The sequence below is a fragment of the Callithrix jacchus genome, chromosome 2 (genome assembly GCF_049354715.1).
Source record: "Callithrix jacchus isolate 240 chromosome 2, calJac240_pri, whole genome shotgun sequence".
Lineage (NCBI taxonomy): Eukaryota > Metazoa > Chordata > Mammalia > Primates > Cebidae > Callithrix > Callithrix jacchus.
The window spans coordinates 115,150,773-115,167,547 of record NC_133503.1 but is presented as its reverse complement, the minus strand read 5'-3'; the positions used below and the strand labels follow the sequence as shown (position 1 = coordinate 115,167,547).

Genomic DNA, 16,775 nt, shown 5'->3' with positions numbered 1-16,775 from the left:
GAAACCAATTTCATCTTCTTCAGTGCTGAGGTACTCAACAGTCAATCAAGATATGCTCATATCTATGTGAAAAATATCACCAGAGAGCCAAAAATAATGTGAGAATTCAGAGGACAAAGATCAGAATTTAGCTATCAGATTGTAACTCATATAACTATTGGAAAATGAACTTACATTTCTCATTCCTTGGTTTCATTATCTAAGTCAAGTTTTCTCAACCTCAGCACTATCGGTATTTCGGCTGCATCATTCTTTGTTGTGGGTCTCTCCTATGCATTGTAAGATGTTTAGAAGCATCCCTGGTGTCTACCCACCAGATGCCAGTAACACCTCTCAGTTGTGACAACCAAGATTGTCTCCAGACATTAGCAAATGTCCCCTGGGGGTGAGAAGCTGGGAGGGGGCAACTGCCCCCAGTTGAAAGCTATTAGCCTAAAAATAATGATTTCACAGAACTTGTATCTTCTAATTATTAGAGGAAGAGAGGCATGTACATGCAGTGTAAGTCCAGCATGACTTAAGCAATTAATTTCTGATGATAAACATTGCAAACTAAATTATCTGCATATAATTTTGCCTGAAAACATCAGAGCAATTATTACTTTATCTGTATCATACGTTGTAAGGTAGAATGAATGTTTTCAATAACAAACATTATTCTTGCCAACCTAATAGTTTACCTATTCTAAAAGGGAATTTTAAGCCAACATCTTATCATGAACAAGTCACATGCAGAAAATACATACAGAAACCACTCACAAGTCCTCTTCCTATCCCACCTCTTCCCAGTCCCATACCTCATTTAATTCACATTGGAATTTCCACTGAAACCTTCAGCCACTCTAGACTTTTCAACTGATGGTGTATGATTCCAACCCTTTTATCCACTTCCATTTTTTAAAATCCTTGATTCTCTGTTATTTAACACTTCTATGGTGCATCATCTTGATAGTCCCAAAGGTCCCTTCCTGTACCTCTTTTACTTCTGTTATTGCCCCACATGAGTCATTCAGGGCCTCTTTAAACACCCCCTAAAAAAATCCACTCACACAGACTCATTGGTAGAACTGGGACTTTATGGAAGATTTTGCCTGACAAAGGCAACCTAAAGTCCCCCTTGGCACCTTCCCAGGTTCTCTTGGGCCTTTCTCCCTCCACTCTCCTGCCTCTGACCTTTCTCTCCTCTGCTAAACAATGCAGGTCCTCTCTGCCCCTTCTCATCTCCCAGCCACACACTGGCACTTAGAGAGCAGGAATCAGCAAACTATCACCTTAGCCACATTTACCCACAGCTAAGAACAATTTCTATGCTTTCTAATAATTAAAAAAGAATTCTATTTCATGACATGTGAATATTACATATAGTTTGATTAGAATATAACCACACTCATTTCTTTATATATCATCTGTGGCTGCTTTCCCACTGCAATGGAACACCGAGTGGTTGCAACAGAGACCAAATGACCCACGATACCTATAATACTTACTATCTGGCGTTTGACTGACAACTCCCAGCATGAGTAATAGTTCCCACCCCAGTGAACTTTTCAAAGTATTTCCTCCACACACAACCAGTGAGCCCCAGGCCATGAGAGGAATTCTGCATGGATAACACTAAATTTCGGTGTAGCTGTGATTAGCTCCTAGCCAACAGAGCTCCTGTCACTGTGATGATGTATTTTAGGGTATGTAACAGTAGCTGGACTGAACTCAAGCTCAGGACAGGAACACAGAGTGTACTTACCTTGCCTCTCCACCTCCCACATCACCCCACAAATACTTGGCTAGGCACATGGAGTCTCATTGCCTCAAACAATGCCAACTTTTTCAACACTAATTTTTTGTTTTATGTTTAAATTCACTTATTAAAATGGAACAAAACATTTTTTCCCTTAGATTTAATTCACTTTCAAGTAATCTGTATGAAGAAGTTGAGAATAATAAAAAATGGACAGAAAACCAATTTATCAAATATAGAAAAGACCACCTGGGCCATATAAATGAATGTCTGAAGGTCCTACAGGAGAAACTGGTGAGGAGTTCTGTTATTTTGTGAAGTAAACACCTGCATGGTCCTTGTCTGGATAGTAATGAGTAACGGTCTGGGAGGTTGCACTTCCATATTTATGGTAATCCTCACTGCTTCAGTAACTTTTTTTTTTTAAGCACTACAACAGGAGTCCAGAGACCTGCCTTCTGGTCCTGTCTGCTACTCCCCAACTCTGCAAACCTGTGTTTCTCTGAGTGTGCTCTACTTGTACCAAAAGAATCTGAAGAGGTTTAAAAAAAAATACAGACTGCCATCCCAGACCTAGGGAGTCTGACTCTCTCGGGGCCTCCTCTGGGAGTCAGTGCTTCGTTATAGGCTCACTCCCTGGGTGATGTGCAGACAAGTCACTTCACTTTTCTGGAGATCTGTTAGTAGATTAAAAGTTTTCAAAACTCCTTTTTCAGATCAGACCATGTAGAGACAACCCAAGCTTTGGAGTGAGGCTACCAAGGTATATGAGAAGTATACTTATTTCAGGGGCCCCCTCTCCCACTGCAACCAGCACATCTTACCCAATGGGAAGGGCAGCACAGAGCCATGACTGTGGTAAATGACTGCCAGCCCTGAAGGTGATCAAAATAAGATGTTTTGAGAACTTGAGGTAGAGAGACTATAGGCAGAGGCAGCTCAGGAAATAATGTCCCCAGCTCCAACCTGAGTTTGTAAACAGCTGATAGAGTGTCAAAGGAGTCCAAGAGTTGGAGATAAACATAAAGCTTTATCACTGGTAAGGCTATCGAAGTATGTGTGGTGAGATCTGCGGCTGCCAGGTGGGCCTGCTAGCTCTTCACTCCTGAATTAGGCAGATTTCTTTACCAGTTATAGGCAGCACTAGGTTAACCATGGGGTCATCTTGCAGCCAGAAACCTCCTACCATAAGGAACACAGAGACCGGAATCCACCATTCCTGAGGCAGATGGGGCCAAAGAGAGGAGAACCAAAGTGGTCATACTTGCCATGCCCAGTTCCTGCTCCCAGATTCCCTGTGGAGAAGTGAGGAGAAAAGCAGCTAATTATCCTAAGGCTGCCTCTGCCCTCCCTACCTCGGTTACACATTAGAATCACCTGGAGAGTGTTTAAATCGTATCCGCTCTTGAGCTCCATCACAGACCAATTAAATCTGGATTTGATTGATTTAATTAAGTTCTGGGGGTGGGGCATAGTCCAGGTGATTCTAATAAGCTACTGGCATGGCAAGGGACTATTCTAGCTGAAGTCTGTCCACACAGAGGTATGATATTTGAGGGAGCATCTCCAGAGAGCTCAGAAAACGCGGTATCTAAAACGTCTTTGAAGATTAGACTAAAACACCAAATTCTCAAGACATTTCAGCCATGCTACAGCCCTTTTCTTTTATCCCATAACATGTTGAATTCCATAAACTACAAATGAACAGGGCCAAAGGGATTAACTCTCATGAACACAGTTTTAGATACAAAAAAACTTGGTTTGAATTTTCATGCTTAGCATGGAAAAATGAATGTTAAAAACATTTTCTCTAAGCTGAGGGGTAAATCCATGTAAGTTTTCTGAAGTTTTATCCCATAATCTCTTTTACAGGAAAAGTCTGAAAATAAAATGGAAGAAAAATTGCTGCAGCTTTCAAGCAAAGTAGAGAATTTCATTAACACACAAAAACAGGAAACACAACTAAGTAAAGTAAAGCATATGGAAAATAAATTGTCCAAAAAGATGGAACTAATGGAAAAGCAGATCTGGGGTGAATTAGAGACAATGCAGAATGAATATCAATCAGGTGAGCAGATACCTTTTATTAAGTAAAGAGTATCTGCCCTTTTCTGTTCAATCCCTCAGTCTTCCACTTTGAGCTAATGGCCAGGGATTAATCTTGTCTTTAGTGACATCCTTATGTATTTAATGCACTTTTGTAAATATCCTAAAGAATGTGAGTATTATACTGGAAGGAATACAAATAAACTTTCTTCATTCATACTTGGCAATGTTATAGCCCTGCCATTGGTGTGTGGGGTTTTTTTTGTTTGTTTGTTTTGTTGTCTCTCTCTAAGATCATAGAATCATGGAATTGTCAGACTTGGAAAATCCTTGGAGATACCCAAGATGTGACTTGTGGGTATGTTATGAAATTAGGGGCCTAAATCAAATGCCCTTCTCATTGAACTATAAGTAATGAGCTTGGACAGATGTCAGACTGGAGACCTGACCTTTAGAAGTGAGAAAGAGAGATGAATTAGCAGAGTCCAGTATAATGACTGCTTTTCTTTTAAAGAAGCTAATGGCAGCAGTGTCAAGCTGAGCTAACATCAAAGAGGATTAATTTGAAAGGCTCATCTAATTTGTCAAAGGGAAGGACATGGGATAGGTGCTGTAGAGCAGCCATCTGCCTTGAGTCATAATTCTGAGGGAATTACCAGGACTCAGAAGAGTTTCTTTACTAGAGAAAGCTCCAAGTCACTTTTTTCTAGATCTCAGAAAAATTCATGTGTAAATTCTACCAAATTTGGTCCTGTGTAGATACCTTGGAGGTACCTTGGGAGGACATGATGGTCTCTATCTGCCAGATGTTTCTGGCATATAAGTAGAGTTTGCTACCTGGAAATTCATCCTTCACAATACACCCACTCCCACCATCATATCAAAATAATGAATTATCTGGCCAGGAATCATGTCCCAAACTTAACTGGCCCTTCTTTTTTTTTTTTTTTTTTTTGAGGCAGAGTTTTGCTCTTGTTACCGAGGCTGGAGTGCAATGGCGCGATCTTGGCTCACCACAACCTCTGCCTCCTGGGTTCAGGCAATTCTCCTGCCTCAGCCTCCTGAGTAGCTGGGATTACAGGCACGCGCCACCATGCCCAGCTAATTTTTTTGTAATTTTTAGTAGAGACGGGGTTTCACCATGTTGACCAGGATGATCTCGATCTCTTGACCTCGTGATCCACCTGCCTCGGCCTCCCAAAGTGCTGGGATTATAGGCTTGAGCCACCGCACCCGGCCATCTGGCCCTTCTTTTAAAGGCCCTGCTTTGTTTAACTATCAGAGATTTAATTTTACTTATTCTACTAGTAAAACTTCAGGGTGAACTGGAAAAGAAATTTACCATCTACAAGTTCTTTCATTTTACTAAAGAGGAGTTCTAGAAAGTGGGAATTCCAAATTAATGGGTTGCTGCTTTATGCCTTTAATAAAAATGTGTTAAGAAATGACTATATGAAAGGCCCCAGTGAATAACAAAAAGGTTGTACCCTAAGACATTGAGGTTTGGTGTCTGTGGTCATAAGTGACTAGACATGCATAAGAGAGATACAAAGTGCCGGGAGAAAGGAGAGGAACAGGTGGCCACTCTTAGGTCCCTCAAATAGGTTACTTTCAGAGAAGTTTTAAAATCTCATCTGTGATCTTTACCTTCAATTTGGTAACCAGACTGAAAATGAAATCTTAAATCTCTTGTTAAAGCACACAGAAAGAAGAAAATATTTTAAATTTTATTCTTGCAATATAGAATTATGCAATATATTTGGGGAGAGGAGATGAAAAATAGTTAAATTTCATAGTGAAACTAGATAACCAGATACAAGTTGAAACACTATTGTGAATGGATTTTCATGACATACAAGAAATAGATTATGTACAATTTTAAGCTGGTCTTAATAGAATTTAATGTGCTTTCAATTAAATGATAATTATGGCAAGACTGCCAATTAGCCACTTTGGTTTTTTTTTTTTAATTTAAAGTTCTAATGTATTGTTTTAAGTATACCTATTCTTTTACCTTCCCACAGGATTTAAATCAATTCATGACTCTCTCAGCTTCCTCCAACAAATACAGAAAACAAAGATGGATTTAGAGAAATATAAAGTCCAGAAAGACCTGAAGAAATTACAGCGTAAGATAGTGGAACTCCAGGAAGTATAAATCTTTCCAATCATCTTTTTTTTCACCAGCCAATGGAGTGATTTGTTGGGAAAAGTTCTGAAGAAGGAAGTTAGTATCTCTGGGATGTTGACTGCTTCTAATGTCTCCTTTTAAGGAGATGAATGTACCAGGAAAACAATAAAGCAAAGAAGATTTCAATCTCTTGAATTTATCAACGAAAAAACTAAGAAATTTCTTCATCTATCTTCCTTTTTATATATTTAGCTACAAATAACAAAAGAGGAATCTATATAAGGTACATGAGTGAAGTAGGCCTGCTGTAGTGTATTAAAGAATTACAGGAGCTCTGGCAAATTGGAGAGCACTTACTCTGTCTAAAAATAATAGCTACTATGTAGCTACAGTTCATGACTAACATATATGTAATCCATTATTATCCAAACTTCCATTTTTCAAGAGAACTCTCTCCATTTTTTTTTTTTTTTTTTTTTTTTTGAGATGGAGTTTCGCTCTTGTTACCCAGACTGGAGTGCAATGGCGCAATCTTGGCTCACCGCAACCTCTGCCTTCTGGGTTCAGGCAATTCTCCTGCCTCAGCCTCCCGAGTAGCTGGGATTACAGGCACGTGCCACCATGCCCAGCTAATTTTTTGTATTTTTAGTAGAGACAGGGTTTCACCATGTTGACCAGGATGGTCTCGATCTCTTGACCTCGTGATCCACCCGCCTTGGCCTCCCAAAGTGCTGGGATTACAGGCTTGAGCCATCGTGCCCGGCCCTCTCTCCATTTTTAAGTGTTAGCAGCTAGTTCAAAATAGTTCTCAAACTATGAGAGACATGTCTGTAAAGCAGACATACTCAGTGGTCAATTTGCAACTTCTAATCTCAATGTTTTTAGCAAATCTAACTTATGCATATTTAAAATGCATAAGTTCTACCTGTACTCAATATGTACCACATTTCCCTTGTACTCAATATGTACCAGAATTATAAGCAATTAAAAGCCAACCCCTGCAAAATAAGAGAATACTACAGCTTCCATGAAAACATATCCAACATAATTTGACCTAGGTGCTAAATTCAGAAGTACTTCAAAAATGCTAGTTTCCTATACAATTAAAAATTGTTTAACTTTTCTAGATATAAATATTAAATGTAAAGCGTAATACTGAACAGGAAATTTATGAAAAATAAAAACGAACTATTCATAGTATGCACTCTGCTGTAACAAGGACTAATTTCTAATCGCAGAACTTTTGTAAGCTTGGAAAGGGGACTTTTGTTTCAGACTTAGGCTCCTTCCTTGGCTTAGGGAAAAATAGTGACAACCTCTCCCCTAATACAGAACAAGTTAACTTCCTAAGTAAATTTTTGACAAAATTCTATAATTTTTTAACTGTATGAAATATCTCCTTTTATTGCTATTAATAATCTACATGCAGCATCATTAAGTCTATAACTGAAGGGATTTACATAGCAGAATTTCATTTAAGAGTTTAAAATGCAAGTTTCAGTGATGATATTGTGTCCAATGAAAAAGTAGGAAATATTAAATAATGCAATAGTAAGTGTCCTTTGTAACCAAGTATCATGCTAAGACAAAGGGCTAATGTCCCAAGTAATACCAAATAACTCTTACAAGTGAGTAAGAAAATAACAAATCCATTTTTTTCAAAATGGGCAAAGGATACGAACAGGCAAACCATAGAATATAATAATATGAAAATATGAGAAGAAGCCCAACTTTACTGTTAAATAAATAAAAATTAAAGAAACACTTAGCTACTATTTTCAAGATTGGCAAAGATTAAAGTGATTGATAATATTGGGCTGGCAATGGTGGAGAAAAAGTGTACTCTCATACATTATTAGTGAGTCTATAAATTGGTACAGTGATTTAGATGGCAATTTGAAAATGTCTGTCAACATTTGACAATGTAAATATCTTTTGATCCTGCGATCCATGGCTAGAAATTTATATGACAGAGGGAAAAACTCCCAAAGTGTGCTAAGATATGTGAACAAGAATGCTCATTATAGCATTATTTGTTATAGTTAAAAAAGGAAAAAAAACTGTAATCCCAGCACTTTGGGAGGCCAAGGCGGGTGGATCACGAGGTCAACAGATTGAGACCATCCTGGTCAACATGGTGAAACCCCGTCTCTACTAAAAATTACAAAAAAATTAGCTGGGCATGGTGGCGCGTGCCTGTAATCCCAGCTACTCAGGAGGCTGAGGCAGGAGAATTGCCTGAACCCAGGGGGTGGAGGTTGCGGTGAGCCGAGATTGCACCATTGCACTCCAGCCTGGGTAACAAGAGCGAAACTCCGTCTCAAAAAAAAAAAAAAAAAAAAAAGAAACACCAAAACCAGAAAACATCCAAATATAAGGAATTGATTGACTAAATGGCATTAACCAGACCACTTCCCCCACCACCCAATGCTGGACAGCCCTTTAAAAAGAACACAGAAAGATGTCCAAGATACACTGTTAGGTGGGGAAAAAGCAAGTTTAAAAAACATATGAATATGATCCACTTTTGTCATAAAATTTTTAAATTAAGTTAAACATAATATGCATGTACTATATGCCAAGAAAGGTAACAAACTTAGTAGATTCTATTTTTAAAAAACTTCTGTTTTCTACATTGAGGATTTGTGAAAGCTTTTATACTTTTATATTTTTGTTTCTACTAAAATATTTTAAAACAAAAACAACAAACGTAATAGGCTGAAAGAGTAACTCTTTGTAATGAACTAAATAAATGATTGTAGAGTTAAATTAGAAATTAATACAGACCGAGAGTCAAATCATCTCACCCCTTTTTGCTCTATAGATATGGCTACAAAGGTAGAGAAGTTATACAGCAACTGAAAAAATATATATTTTCTCCTTGTAATTTAAAATGTTCCAAATTAGATTGTAGTTCAAGTAATATTGTAAGATCAGGCTAAAAGTTTTCCCAGAATAGATCTTTCATTGCTATTGGCCAGGAGAGTAACATGTGGGGTAATAGATCAAAGGATCAAAGAATCCTCTACCACTACTCTCCTACTTGGGATGCCAAGTTGAGGTATTCACAGGTTTGCAGAAACTCTGGATAGCCAAAGTAATATGCTTATTGAGCAAGTGGACCCAGGTATCTCAGAATCTAAAGCTTATTAAGTTTCAGTTTGTTATTGATGTACTGTCCTGGTGCCAGATAAGTCAGTACAGAAATCTATAAGAATATTCCTGGAAGCCACTGCTACATCAGGATTGCTAGTAGTAACTCCATACAGAAGTGACTGTGAACAACATGAATATATCCCTCTAATCCAAATGTATCCCCAACTCAACTTCTCTTTATCAACAGCCACTTCAACACCACCTGATATTAAGGGAAGCGGGAGCGAAAAGAGGCAAAGGTCTTAATCTGCGGTATTAATCAATTGTGTTTAAAATGTCTTACTTCTGCAAATTTGACAATGATCTTGTAAATACATGGCTAGTGCTCATGCAAGGGAGAGACTCTGAAGCTTAAGAGCCATTGTTTCACAGGAAATTAACCTCTGTTCAAGGGACCAGTGGAACACTGGGCCTCCTTCCCCTTGCATTTATTTTGACAGAGATCTAAAAAGATAAATACAATTCTCTTCCTAAAGAAGCTCAATATACATGGCACTTTATTCCATATAGAACAATATTCCTTAATCCTTTGGGAAATATCAGACATTTCTGCCCACAAATACAGGATGATTGAGCACTGGAGACTCTGCAGTCCAGATCCACGCTATAGACTTGAGGCATATGTTAACATATTCTCAGGTAGTTTTTACTTTAAGTACAGACACCATTTAAACAGTCTTGGATAGTTTAAGTGTCCTACTGCCCTTAAATTTCCTGTTGTTTCCTTCCTTTTATCAACACCTGCTCTTAGAAAACATAGGAGAAAAGACCCTTGACATCAGTCTTGACAATGACTTTTTGGATATAACACCAAAAACATAGGCAACAAAAGTAAACAAGTGGGACTACATCAAATTAGAAAGTTTCTGCACAGCAAAGGAAACAATGAAACTATGAAATAGGAGAAAATATTTGCAAACCATATCTGATGGGGAACTAGTATCTAAAAACATATAAGGAACTCAACAACTCAATAGGCAAAAACACAAATAACCTGATTAAAAAATGGGCAAAGGACCTGAATAGATGACATTTTTCCTAGAACAGATAAAAATAGCCTACAGATACATAAAAACTCAAATGATAACACGTGTTGGTGATGTAGAGAAAAGGGAACGCTTGTGCACTGTAAGTGGGATTGTAAATTGGTACAGCCATTAGGGAAACAATATGGAGGTTGTTCAAAAAACGAAAAACAAAGCTATGATCCTGCAATCCCACTTCTGGAAAATAAAGTGTAAACAGTATGTCAAAGAGATATTTGCACTCTATGTTTGCTCCAGCATTATTCATAATAGCCAAGATGTGGAAACCATCCAACAGATGAATGGATAAAAAAAACTGTCATCTAGGTATATACATATATATAGGTATATACATATATATACATATATAGCTATATACATATATATACATATATACAGGTATATACATATGTATATATATAGTGTAAACAGTATGTATGTATATATATATATATATATATATATATATATATATATATATATATATACAGACACACACACATATAATTCAAGCTTACAAAAGAAAGAAATCTTGCCATTTGTGACATGAGTGAGCTTAGAGGGCATTATGCTAAGTGAAATAAGCTAGGTCCAGAAAGTTAATACTGCACAGTCTCACTTAGAAATAAATGGAGGATGGAACAGTAGTTGCCAGAACTTAGAGAAATAAACAGAGAACAGAAGAGTAGTTGCCAGGGGCTGGGATTTGAGGTTAAATTGGGAGATTTTGGTCAAAGGATACAAACTTTAAAGTTATGATGAATAAATTCGGAGATCTAATGTACAGCATGGAGATCATATTTAATAATGTACTGTCAATTTGAAATGTGCTAAGAGAGTAGATCTTAAGTGTTCTTACCACACACGCAAAAACGGTAACTATGTGAGGTGATATATTAATTTGCTTGTGGTATCGAAATGTATATTAAAACCTACGTTGTATACTTGACATATGAATAATAGAAAATTTTAAATTTCCTTTTTGGGGAAACATTTATGAAGTTATTTATACTGAGGACTAAATGATAACATTCAAAGTTTTTTATTTCTGCATTAAAAATGAAGGACAAATCCCTCCCCTTCTGTCACACAGGTAACTGCTTTCTCAGCCCCATTGTGAGGTATATATGCTCACCATCTGTTAGGAGAGCAGCAAGGCCCAAGACCTTGGTCAAAGAAACAGCATTCCCAGAGTACTCTAGACATTAGCAGCTTTCCCATCTTCTAACTTTCCAGACATAGACTCTGTTCCATTGGCTTCACCCATAGTAGCAAGTAGCATCCCACAACACTAAGAAGGAAAAATTTGATCTTTAATATACACACACACACACACACACTGTTGCCTTACAAAGGAGATCTCCAAACTTTTTGTGAAGTATTACTTTTTCTATCTTTCCACATTCCACAAAACCATGGGCTAGGCACTATGGATAACAATACTGAACAACCTAAACACAAACCCTACCCTTAGGGAATTTATAGTCTAGTGGAAAAGACCAACAATTAAAATTGCAAATGCATAGGAAAGTAAAGAGTATAATGGGAGAACCAGAGAGAGGCATTTACCAGAAACACAGGGAATCAGGCAGAAGTTCTTCCAGAAAAAGGAATATCTAAATTGAGACCTCCAGTGTATAAGCAGACATGAGTCAAGGGAAAGACATGGGGGCTCAGGTGATCAGCCTGAGCAAAGGCCTGATGGCCAAAAGAGAATGGGATATGTGCCAGAAATTGCAAGCTCAATATGGTCAGAGCCTACATTGTGTGTTTGGGGAGGTGAGCAGAGAGACAAGGCTGGAGAAGTTAGGGAAAGTGCGGCATCTAATCACAAAAGGCTTTGTAACTCGTATTGAGAAACTTGGGCTTTATCTTAATGATCCAGAGTAGCCTTTAAAAGATCTAAAATAGGAGAGTGACAGATTTGCATTTTATAGAAAAATCCTTCTGGCTGCAGTGTAGGAAATACATTAGACGCAGTGTGGGAAGAAAATTTGGGTGGGAAAGGAGGGAAATAATACAGCAGAGCAGGGATAAAAAAATGTTTTAAACTAATTGATTGTGAGGCATCCATAGGACATCCAAATGGAGGTGTCCAGTGGTTAGTGAAAGAGCTGGGCCTGGAGCATAAGAAAAAGATCTGAACTGGGGATTTAGCTTTGGAAACCATTTCTCTGCTAAATGGTTACTGGAGTTATGGGGGAGGAAGATATTGCCTGGGTTAGGTGAGATAGGGGTCAGGGACATGAAGACTACGATGAGAAACAGAGACCAGGAACAACCTAATAATGAAGGAACAGCAGAAGAGTCCTGGGTGAGTATGGGGAGATGTGCAGCAGTAAAGTAGGAGAGGGAGTGTAATCATTTGATGGTTTCAGTGTTCCTTGGGAGTTCCTGCTGGTAGACAGTGTCAGTGATTAACTCGGAGTTCTACTAGTATTACTTCAAGACAACCAATTAGTTTTTCATTTATCGAAGAGGACCCTGACCTACAATGAAAACTTGAAATGGAGGTATTATGCAACTCAGTAAAGAACAGTAACAAATGCTTTCTTGAGTCCCCTTCCATGCCATAAAGTAAACATGCTGCATCTTCTCCAACGCAGAGAGGGTGGTGAGCCCTCCCTGAGAGAGGCAGGATGGTTGCCAAGAAAAGTATTGGGCTGTTTTGGCCTCTACCTAATTAGGCATTTCCCTTTTCAGATTAGAGTGACACACATTTGTTGTAAGGGTTTAATATTATGTCAAATCATTCCCTTGATATACAGTTACAAAAATTTCTGACTCCATAGACTAAATTTCTGTAACTCTGTTCTTTTGTAGTTTTGCTACTTCATTTCAGAAGATATTTACAAATGTGATGTTACAAATCAGAAATGATTGATGAACTCAGCAGTCCATCATAAACTGGGTCTTCAACAGCCTCAAAAGATGCAAACTGAGAAAACAGAAAAATAACCCGAACTTCTATGCTGAGAAGTCTTGAAGGGTCTTGTGGTCTAACAAGCTTGAGTTTAAACCCACTGGCACCACTCATTATCTGTGTGACTTTGGATATGGTCCTAATTTCAGAATCTCAATACCCTTATCTTAAAATGGAGATAACATTACCTATTCTGTAGGCTACTGAGGAGTTAGAAGAAACATTTATCGAGCTATCATCAGGTATTAGAGACGGCTCAGATGACTATCACCAAGGCACACAAAGATTAGATAACTTATGTAAGGTCATACCGCTAGTAAAAGTTGGGGCAAGATTTGAATTCACAAGAGCAGAGATCTTGTTTTTAAACATTATGCTATACTGTTTCTCTAAATATATGTAAACCATCTAATACTAGTGTCTGATACATAGCAGACATTGTACTTGATAAATGGTACTGATTAACAAAAGTAAAAAGAGCTTTTTATTTTTATGAGAAAAGAAAGACAAGTACACTGGTACACAAGTCCATGGTACACTGTCATGCAACTCTGATTCAGATTAGTATCTAAAAATACTTGAGCTTAAAAAAGGTCCTTTCACTATGTATGAGAAGAAATACCTTGGCTTGCAATAATTCTACCAATGGACAAAAGTAGGGGGAAGTACAAAATATAGATTTCTCCTAGAACAAATTATAATGAGGAACTATTCCTCTATTTTAAAAGCTCTTCTTTCAATTGTCTCTGGAGAGAGAGGCTAACAGCTGAAGAAACATTATGGACATTGACTGGAGGTACACAAGGTGCTGATGCTAATGTTCAGTGAAAGATATTTCCTCCAAAAGTCCTGGCCATCAAAGCAAACCCAATAGCCATTATAGCCAGGTAAAAGCCATTAGTACTCATCTAGCAGATGCTGCTACAAAAAAGTAATGTACTGTGTTCATAAAGCAAACATTCAGGACTGGACTTAAAAGGGGTAGGGCCCACATGGTATGGGACAAACCCCCAGCCCTGCAACCCAAGATGACTCTTATACTAAGGAATCCATCTAGTCTCTATGCCAAAATTCTATCACTTAGCACTTAACAGCTTTTAAGTATTCATAACACCAACATCAAATCTTCAAAAAATGCAGGATGTATAGATAGGTAGAGGAAAAAAGAAAAGAAGAATGAAGGAAAGAACATATATGTACCCATGAGCTTTTACCAACTATCTCCTCTGCAGGGATTAGTTGATAAAGAAAAAAAAGTAAGGTCCTTCGTACCTTAGACATGGGATGGCCAAAAGAAAGTTGATTTCTGGGAGAAGTTAGAAAAAGCCAAAGAGAAAACCAAGGGCTGGCATTTGTGATGTTATCAGGGATAAAAATGATTAAATGAAACAATAAGCTCAGTTCAGCAGGCTTATATCAACTTCAAAGTGTAACAAGAATGGAGTATTCTATTCTCTATTATTACCTAAGCTTAACTTTGCAAAGTTAATCCTCTGGAGGAGGTTCCCTTCTTCCTAAGTGTCCTCCTAGAATTCAGATAGTACCAAGAGGTAAATGGCAGCATCTGAACACAGGTTGGTAAGATAACTGAGTCAGTCTCAAAAGATACACATCTCAACTTTTTTACACTTCTTTGAGTTGACAGCAATCATTAACAACATTTGACAATAGTATTGGAAACTATCTTTGGGGCTAGATTCTGCTTGCCTAAGAATACTGATAACTTTAGAAAAGATAATCTGAGACTTCTTTAAAAGTTTTTTTCTTTTGGTCTATAAAATAAGAATAATAGTCACTATAAAGATAATGTGAAAATTAAATGAGGCAATAGTGTAAAGAGGTTGGCATGTGGTAGGCATTCCATCTATCCCTGGCTGCTGAAGGCCTCATGGGTAATGATTACTACCTCATAAGCATAAAAAGCTCCTCTCCTGAAGCAAATGGTTATCAAGATCCTTTGCAATACTAGATCTTATTTGGGCTTTCTTAGAAGCTACTTGACTAACATAAAAACTTTATGCTGCCTACGTATTTCCCAATATTCACAAATTATTCACCACTGTTTACTTAAATCTGGGTTCCATGACTTGATTCTTTATTCTGAATCTGTTTCTTAGAAAAACCTTCCAACCATATGCATAACGCTTGTTCTGAGGCACTGGAAAGCTGGCCTCAGGCAATTCAGAAACATATTTATTTCTACCTAATAGAAGCTGCTTATAACAATATAAATTTTACCTTTGTAGCAATGCTTTTTCTCTCTGCCTAACCTCCTCCTTCCACACAAAAAAAACCTTCTGTTTCATCTGGCTTTTCGCCTGTGCACAGACACACTTGGGTCCCAAACACAAGAAAAATTAGCACTGCCAGGAATGTGTATAGGCAAGAAAACATAACTCACTTTGTGAAGATCAAACCTGTACTTGTCTTTTATTCCACACCACTTAACTTCTTCACAGGCTGATTTCCAAACTTCCAAAGCTAGGATGTATACAAAGACTATTTGTAAAGTATTCTCCCTTTCTTTATCTATTAAATTGAACAAACTAAGATTAGAATTTTTAAACCACTCTATAGATGTTTCCCAGAAACACTTGATTGCTTGATACTAAAGTATGTAGGATTTCTTCCCTGGAGATTAATGACTATATTTTATATGATCAATGGGAAGGAAATAGCATTAAAAAGGCAAGGTCTTAGAAACTCAAGTTATTTGTCACCTGGGAGTCAGATAATAAAACAATGCGAATGTGGTATTTAATGTGGATAGTCTTTCTGTAAGAAGTATAACCTATTTGGCATATAGCAGGCACATGTAATTACTTTCAGCCATTCACAGATGCTGGCTTCCATTGAAGTATTCTCTGAATGTAGGACGGCTTTCCTTCCCAGAGTCTTAGCACCAAGAACCAAGACCAGTTTACCCACCTCTTTCTACAGTATACGTTTCTTGGCAAAGAGGTTCTACTGTAAGAAGGGCTCCTGTTCAGTGGAAACTAGAGTTGCGCTTCACAGGTGTTGCACCAAGCAGTTTATTTCAGTGTTTTGCTTCAGCTTACTTCTGACTTGGAAAACTTTGGTGACCTTAGAACAGAGTGTGGCCATTGGAAACCTAGCTCAAGGCCTATCTTACAAATTCAAATAAAAACTAAAGGCCGAGACTTATCTAGTCACATACCCATTTAATACTGAAACTCAGCTTGAAACATATCACTTAAGTTTTGTGAGTGTAATTTAACGTGGTTTATTTTAAAGAGAATTCGAGTGAAGTACTTAACAATGGTGTTGGTGATACTGCTGTAAGTAGTATGCTGGGTGACAGTAGTTCATACATTAGCTATTATACAAATGAACAACTACATTCCTTTTGTCACATCGTCACAAGCAGGGAATTAGGGTATGAATGTCTTTGTGGGCCATTATTCTGCCTACTATAAGAAAAAGCTGTAAGATAGGCATTTTGTTTTTATATCTACTCTATCTCCAGAAAAATTAATGTAATTTAAATGTTTTTATAATAAGCATTATAAACAGGGAAAGTATATGGTAAAGAATGAAGCCCAAATAAACTTTTTTTTTTACTGATTCAAACCCTTATGACATGACAGTTAAACAGTCCAGTGATATAACATGAAATCCAACCCTTGTTTAGGTGGATACTCCAACTTTAATCATCATTCTGTTGGCATCATTTCCCTTCCCTAAAACAAATAGCTATTTTCAACTCTAAGTTTATAATTAACAAGAAAAAATATT

The 16,775-nt window shown here is 37.5% G+C and overlaps 1 protein-coding gene across 1 annotated transcript in view; it reads left to right on the top strand.

The window, feature by feature from the left end:
* FAM81B (family with sequence similarity 81 member B) overlaps nucleotides 1–6,101 on the top strand; it is a 72,883-nt gene extending 66,782 nt beyond the window's left edge. The window contains exons 9-11 of the mRNA XM_035291898.3: nucleotides 1,897–2,032; nucleotides 3,611–3,806; nucleotides 5,809–6,101. Of these exons, the coding sequence (XP_035147789.3) occupies nucleotides 1,897–2,032; nucleotides 3,611–3,806; nucleotides 5,809–5,942 (466 nt within the window). The 3' untranslated portion in view covers nucleotides 5,943–6,101. The remainder of the gene's footprint in view (nucleotides 1–1,896; nucleotides 2,033–3,610; nucleotides 3,807–5,808) is intronic.
* Nucleotides 6,102–16,775: the final 10,674 nt, after the last annotated feature.